This window comes from Zea mays, chromosome 3 (genome assembly GCF_902167145.1).
Source record: "Zea mays cultivar B73 chromosome 3, Zm-B73-REFERENCE-NAM-5.0, whole genome shotgun sequence".
Lineage (NCBI taxonomy): Eukaryota > Viridiplantae > Streptophyta > Magnoliopsida > Poales > Poaceae > Zea > Zea mays.
In genome coordinates, this window is record NC_050098.1 from 205,833,310 (window position 1) to 205,841,350 (window position 8,041).

The 8,041-nt window shown below is 48.3% G+C and overlaps 1 protein-coding gene across 1 annotated transcript; it reads right to left on the reverse strand.

The window, feature by feature from the left end:
- Nucleotides 1-6,909: 6,909 nt before the first annotated feature.
- LOC100280828 (heat shock factor protein HSF30) lies at nucleotides 6,910-8,041 on the reverse strand. Its single transcript, NM_001367142.1, has 2 exons — nucleotides 7,620-8,041; nucleotides 6,910-7,477 (listed from the first exon to the last, which is right to left on the reverse strand). The coding sequence occupies exons 1-2, from the start codon at nucleotides 7,881-7,883 to the stop codon at nucleotides 6,992-6,994; spliced, it is 750 nt and encodes a 249-aa protein (NP_001354071.1). The 5' UTR covers nucleotides 7,884-8,041; the 3' UTR covers nucleotides 6,910-6,991.

Consider the following 8,041-nt stretch of genomic DNA (forward strand, 5'->3'; position numbering starts at 1 on the left):
AGAGTGCTATCCGCATGGCGGAGAATCCTGTTGAGCACAGCCGCACAAAGCACATAGACATCCGGCATCACTTTTTGAGAGACCACCAGCAAAAGGGAGATATCGAAGTGTTTCATGTTAGCACCGAGAACCAGCTAGCCGATATCTTCACTAAGCCTCTAGATGAGAAGACCTTTTGCAGGTTGCGTAGTGAGCTAAATGTCTTAGATTCGCGGAACCTGGATTGAATTGTAGCATACATGTATTTATGCTTTTGATCATGTTCCTTTTTGCATTTTGTTGCTTTACTATGGTGCTCAAGTTGTACAAACACTCCCTGGACCTCACAAGTCCGTTGCAAAGTGTTGCACATGTTTAGGGGGAGATATGTTACAACTTGACCCTCTGAGACTAACCATGTGCTTGAGTTTGATGATTTAGTCTCGAAGGAGGATTGAAAGGGAAAAGGTGGACTTGGACCATGAAAGACTTCCACTGCACTCCGATGAGAGGGTAACTTATTCCAAGTTCATCTTTAAGACTCTTATTGCCTTTGTATTCTTATTGAAGATTTTGGTGAGGCAATGGGGTTATAGGGCCAAGATTGATCCCGTTTTGGTGCTTGATGCCAAAGGGGGAGAAAATAAAGGCCAAAGCGATAAATGGATCAGCTACCACTTGAGAGATTTTGAAAATAGTAGAATAGAGTTTTTGTTTTGTCAAACGCTTTTATTGTCTATTATTGTCTCTCTTGTCAAAAGTTGGCTTCTTGTGGGGAGAAGTATTGATTATGGGAAATAGGGGGAGTTTTTGAAATCTTTGATCAATCTCTTTTGGAATGACTCTCTTTATGCTTCAACATGTGTGTTTGACTTAGAGATAGAGATTTGAGTTTGATTTGCAAAAACAAACCAAGTGGTGGCAAAGGATGATCCATATATGCCAAAATTGAATCAAAATCAATTTGAGTTTTATTTGAAGTGATTTTGCACTTGTTCTAGTTGCTTTATGTTGTGTTGGCATAAATCACCAAAAAGGGGGAGATTGAAAGGGAAATGTGCCCTTGGGCCATTTCTAAGTATTTTGGTGATTAAGTGTCAACATAAGTGCTTAAACGTGAATCAATGCCCATGGATGAACAAAGTGCAAATCTAGAGCAAAGGTATGTTTCTAAGTCTTAGTACATTGGTTTTGTGTACTAATATACTTGTCTAAGTGTTAGAAACAGGAAGAAGAAGAAAAGAAGAAAGTTGGCTGTGTACAGCCAAGAGGCTGTTTCGGTCTGGGGCACCGGACTGTCCGGTGGTGCACCGGACAGTGTCCGGTGCGCCAGGCTGCCTCGGCCGAAGAGGCCGCTCTCGGGAATTTGCTGACGGCGTACGGCTAAAATTCATCGGACTGTCCGGTGTGCACCGGACTGTCCGATGAGCCAACGGTCGGCTGAGCCAACGGTCGACCGCGCGATCTGCGCGGGACACGTGGCCGAGCCAACGGTCGGAAGGGGGCACCGGACTGTCCGGTGTGCACCGGACATGTCCGGTGCGCCAACGGCTCCCGCATCTGCAACGGTCGGCTTCGCCAATTAAGGAAAGGAATCGGGCACCGGACACTGTCCGGTGTGCACCGGACTGTCCGGTGCGCCCGACGACAGAAGGCAAAGATGGCCTTCCAGATTTGTTCTCAACGGCTCCTAGCTGCCTTGGGGCTATAAAAGGGACCCCTAGACGCATGGAGGGAGACACCAAGCAACCTTTGAGCATTCTTGATCATCCACACTCAATCTTTGCGCATCCGTTTGTGATTCTAAGTGATTCGAGCTCTGTTCTTGTGAGAAACTGTGAGATAGTCTTTGAGCTCGATTCTTGGCCGTGTGTGTGCGCATTTCGCTGTGGATTTGTGTGTGTTGCTTCCCTCCCTTACTCCGTGCTTCTTTGTGAATCTTAAGTGTAAGGGCGAGAGACTCCAATCTGTGGAGATTCCTCGCAAGTGGGATAAAGATAAGCAAGGCAAAAACACCGTGGTATTCAAGTGGGTCTTTGGACCGCTTGAGAAGGGTTGATTGCAACCCTCGTCCGTTGGGACGCCACAACGTGGAAGTAGGCAAGTTTTGTACTTGGCCGAACCACGGGATAAATCTCTGTGTCTTCTCTGTGATTGTCGTATTGTGCAAGATCTCCTCTTTAGCCACTTGGCAATTATTGTGCTAACTCTTAACAAGTTTTTGTGGCTATAAGTTAAGTTTTTACAGGATCACCTATTCACCCCCCCCTCTAGGTGCTCTCAGTAGCAACCTCCCCTCTCTCTCCCCGTGGTGCCCTAGGTTTTGGAGACTGTGATCGCCGGATTTGGACCCCGAGGTGAGCTCCCCTCCCCTCTCCCCCCTCTCCCTCTCTCTCTCTCCCTTCCCCCTCTCCTTTCTTCTTCCCTGCGCGCCCCCTGTAGCCCCGTCGCGCGCCCCCCTGCGGCCCCGTCGCGCGCCCCCTGCGGCCTCGTCGCGCGGCCCCGCGCCCGCTCCCGCCGGCGGCTCCCCGCGCCGCGCCCGCGGCCCCGTGCCCGACGGCCCGCATGCGCTCGGTGGCCTGGCGCCCCGCGGCCCCCACGCGCCCTGGTGGCTCGGCCCCCGCGCCGCGCCCGCGCGCCCCGACGACTCCGCGCTTGTGTGCCCCCGGCGCGCGCAGCGTGTTCTCGTGCACGCGACTGTAGTTGCGCGACGTTCAACATTCAGTTTAATCCGTTTTTTATTTTAGTTTAGTCGATGTGCTGCGTCGCGCGCTTCTTCGCGCGACGATTCATTTTAAATTCATCTTTATTAATGAGTTGTGTCGCGCGCTTTGTCGCGCGACGTTTCGTTTTAAATTCAGTTCAGTTGACGTATGCCGTCGTGCGTTTCGTCGCGCGACGCTTAACGTTTATTTATAAATAATGCAAGAGTCTCGTGGCGCGCTCCGTCGCGCGACGGGTCGTTTATTTCTTAATTCAATTTAAGTGTTGTGTCACGCGTCTCGCCGCGCGACAATCCTTTTAATTAACATTTATCTGTTTATAATAATTAAACATGGAACATGACTTTACCCTATGCTAAACGCGATGGCTAAATTAATACCATTCTGTTTAGACGAGTATTTTAATTTATAATCGTGTGACATGATCGCTCGTCAGCCGTAGCCTCGACCGTTACTTTCCCTTTCTCACTTAGTCGTAGGTGTGAGCCCTGCGTCGAACGTCTGTTTATTTATTGCATTCTATTGTTTGGTGTACTATTCCTTTGTATTAATTTTGTGGAATGTATGTTTGAAACTCGTATAGATAACGGTCAGTTGGCAGAGTCCGAAGGAGTTGCAGGTGAAGACCTTGAGCAGCAGCTAGTTGGTGAAGGCAAGTGTCCCTTGACCCATCTATGTCCTACTCATTCTTATAATTCATTCCCCGCATTTACACAGTTTATACCTAAGGATTGACTAGCTTTTGTCTATCTTGTCCTTGTTTACCTATTCTGGTTGGGTTATTCTGGTTTAGCTATATGCTAGTGCTTCACATTAATTAATGAACATGATGAGATTATCTATGATATGTTGTTTTCCCTTTTGATTATGATGATATACTTGTGGCCCTTAAGGGGACTCGAGTTGTTTCTCGAGTGCCTCTCCGTAAGGACCTGTTCATTGGATGACCGCTCGGGAAAACAGTGCAACCATGAGGGTGGAGTGGGACGCCCTTAGCTAAGTAATTAGAGGAACTGGGGTGTAGTTCGCTTCGCCGTCGTGCCGTTAATGGGGCTCGGTGTATGCGGCTCGCTCTGCCAAGGTTGGTTCGCCCCTTAGGGAGGAGTGCGGTACATTTAGAAAACCTAACGGGTGGCTACAGCCCCAGGAAATCTTTGTAAAGGCTATGTAGTGAGACCCTGCCTATTCACCTTGGTAGTGTTTAAGGGTTTGATCGGCCCGAGGCAAGAGGGAATCACGGCTTATGGGTAAAGTGCGCAACATCTGCAGAGTGTTATGAAACTGATATATCATCTGTGCTCGCAGTTAAGAGCGGCCAAGGGAGCTCCATTGATTAGAGATACTTGATCAGAGATGTATGGTTTACAGGTGGTGATGAGAATGATGGATTTGGTTATGACTATGGTAATGGTAAGTGGTATTCTTTCCGTTTGGAAAGGGTACTTTGGGTTAATAACTTGGGTTAATGCTAAAACTTGGCTTTCTACTAGTAATAATAACTTGACCAACTAAAAGCAACTGCTTGGCTTAACTCCACATAAAGCTAGTCCACTACAGCCAAACGGGACATTTTGCTGAGTATGTTGATGTGTACTCACCCTTGCTTTACACACCAACCCCCCTCCCCTCAGGTTGTCCGCGTTGCAACCACTGCTCAGGTGAAGATGAAGTCGTGGAGGAGGACTTCCAGGAGTTCCAAGAGTATGATGAGTTCTAGGCGTGGGTTAGCGGCAAACCCCTAGTCGACTGCCTGTGTAGGTCGTGTGTATCTACGTTTCTTTTCCGCACTTTGATTATTGTTAAAGACTATATGGATGTAATCGACTATTATACCCTCTTTTATGTCATTATTTTAGCACTGTGTGATGATGTCCAGTTATGTAACTGTCGTGTACGTGAATTGCTGATCCTGACACGTACATGGTTCGCATTCGATTTGCCTTCTAAAACCGGTTGTGACACAACGGAGTCGACAAAAAGTGTGTTGTCGCAGATCTAGGTGCCAATCACTAAGAGTTATACCAGTGACGGTGCTCTCTGCGGTGACGCGGATGGTCTGTGGCCTATGATCGGACGGTCCACGACCTGGAAGTAGGAGAGGGTCTTTCCTGCGTTGAGCTGGACAATTAACGCCTAATGGCTAGACGGTTCGCGTGTGTGTCGGGGCGGCGGCGTTCGCCAACAGCACCTGGATCTCGCCTCCCAGGAGGGACTCCATCAGGGAGGTCAGATCCTAGGGTTTGTCTTGTGTCGGCAAACAATCCAAGATGACTCCAGACGACGTAGAGTTGAAGAGAGATGAATATGAAGATCAGAAGTCTACGTTACTCCTACTCTTAGGGCAAGAAAGTAAATGAATTGATAAATTCGTTGATTGGTTCGATTGTTGATGCGCGTAATTGGTTGTACCCCTTCATATATATAGGGGATATCTGGACCCGTTTATAGGCGTCTGCGAGTTTAGATGAATAAACATGCACGGAAAATGAGTTAATCACGGCTGATATGATCTAATCTTGGACCGTCAATGCTAAGGGCAGACCGTCTGTGGCCCGGATCGTCCGGCAACAAAGCCAGACCGTCCAACCGTTCATAGGTGGCACATATGGTACTCAACATATCCTAAAAGCACTAAAAAGTAAACAAATGATTTCAAGAAGGGCATGGTGTGTGATGTCACCTGGGCATGATGCGGCTTCGTAACCAGAGTATGAAACGCTAGGCGCGTTGGTGGCTGGAAACAGAGTATTGTGCCTTGTGAGACAGAAGCAACAGCGGAGTCAGGATCTCTCTAACTATAGGACCCGATATAACACTAAAAACGATGTATGAACCTTTAAACAACAAAAGCTATCTCTTTCGACATCAGTCACAGCTAACTATACTGGCTGGTATATAGACCTTTAGAGGCTATTCGGCTCAAGAGTATCCAGCGGGATATGATACTTGTTATGCTTTAGGGCTAGTTTGTCAACCTTTTTTTTCTATGAGATTTCTATTTTTCACGAGAAATTAGTTTATTTTTCTATAGTAAAATTGAAATATCTTAGAAAAATGGAATTATCAAACTAGTCCTTAGATAATTTAAAACAGACGTGAATTCGTTTGGACGCATGTATGTTCACTTCAATCCATATGCATTGTAGTGGTTTTATGAAGTTTTTTAGTTTAAGTTCTATATCAATCAACTTCAACTCAAGAGGTTGGTGACCATGGATTTTAATAAGCCGGTATAGGACGGACAGATTCCTGGAGCCTGGTTAAGGTATGGATGGAGGGATTTGTTCCTTTCCCGTTGTACCAATCGGTACCTTTGTTTTCCTTTAGGCCCCGTTTGTTTCCTTTCATTTCGAGGAATTGGAATCTTACTAATGGAATAGGCTATTTTTTTAGAATGTGACATTCCACCACATTCCAAAGTTATCATATAAGCCTACCTCAAATTCATGGGGTGAGAGATGAAAATGGATTTTATAGATTTACATGCTATTTTTCCGATGTACAACTTATAGCATATTCTTCTACTTGCGTCTCTATAACATAAATGTAGTATATAACTATCTCTCTCATATAATTTAAGATAATGTACAAACATATTACATATATAAATATATAAACTTAATTAGTTTTGTCTAAATTATAATTATTAAAATGGAATTTAATTCTAACGAAACAAACGGGCCCTTATGAAATTCGGTGCCTTTCTCCCCACCCCTCGCTTCTGATACTACTCTCACATCTACTGTACAAGTGCAACCACCGGTATGCCGGAGTCTCTAAATGCAGGCTGCAATATAAAGTAGGTGGGGGTATCTTTCCCCAAATTGGTCGACAAAGAAGACAGTCATTCTAAAATGCTTGTAGAAAAGACCTGGGATATGATTGTAAAATGCTTGTAGTAAAGATTGAATAAAGAGCAGTGAGAGAACATGTAGTTTTAAAAGCTTCCAGCTGCTGGCGTAGTAAACATAGAGATGATTCTTTTCAGACTTTTAACTATTTAGCCGAAGAGGAACCGTTGTCACGAAGACACACGAACACCGCAAAGAGCGCTGCCAAACGCTCGCCACGCTTAAAAACTTTTCTTCAGGCACTGTTACTTACTAAAATAGTACTGTTTTCGTTATTTTTTTATTAATCACGTTTAAATTTAAAAATGAACTTATTTTTTATTTGTCGCGTTTAAATTTAAAAATGAAGCCGACGGTAAAACGGAAGGCAGTAACTGCTGAAACCGAGGCAAAGCTATAATACAGTGCAAGTCATATATACACCAGTCCCTATCTACCCTAGTAGAACACTTGGCCGAGAACAGAGAACGGAAACGGCACGGCGCCCCCGCCCCTGCTGTGCGCCAGGTCCACGGCTTCAGCCCCGATCCGCCGCCTCTTGGCCGGCTGCGCCTCCGACCCCTTGTCGATCAGGGCCAGCTCCTCCTCCTTGGCGAGCATGGCGCGCAGCACGAGGCCCGGGTCGTCGGCGAGCTTGGCGAGGAACGCCATCATCTGGGCCGGCCGGCTCTCGGCGGCGCGCAGGCGGCGGTCCATGGCCCGCAGCTCGTCCTCCACCCCGCGCTGCTGCTCCCGCAGGCGCTGCACGGCCCGGATGGTCCCGCGCACCTCCTCCCCGGCCTCGCACAGCTCCCGGCCGCCGCCGCCGGCGCCGGCGCCCGCCTTCTTCCTCTTGCGCACGACCAGCGGCAGCAGGCGCGCCTGGCCCCGCAGGAACGACTCGTGCGCGAACTCCCACCGGTCCGTGTCCACCTTCCTGAACCCCTGTTAAAAAAATAACGGTACGCATGCGTGCCGAGAGCTGTTACTCACACGAGGAGGAGTGGTAGCTGAGTCCTGAGTGAGCGCTGAGCGGACAGCGGAGCGGGGGCAGAGGAGCTGAGGAGGTAGCGCGCATATCACTCACGTAGGTGTTGAGCTGCCGGACGAAGCTGGCGAAGTTGCGGTGCTTGAAGTAGGAGGGCAGCAGGTAGTCGGAGAAGGTGGCCGGGTCGAGGACGTGGAAGGTGTTGCTGGCGCCACCCCAGCGCACGACGGCGTCCGTGGCCGGGTCGCTCACCATGTGGAACGTCTTGGCCACGAACGGTGCGACGGCGGCGCCAGCCTGCTCCTGCTCCTGCTGCGGGCTGGTGGCGACGCCGACGCCGTAGCCCTTGCACTCGCTGCCCATGGCTCTTAGCTTGCTCGATAATACACACAACAACGTAAGGATCCCGATCCCCCAGTTCCCGTTCCGTTCCCTGTGGAGCGCTCACGGCGAAGAACCGGATAAGGAAGCAGCAGCTCGCTTTGCTTTCTCTCGCTGTCCTGTTCGTTCGGTGCCTGTGT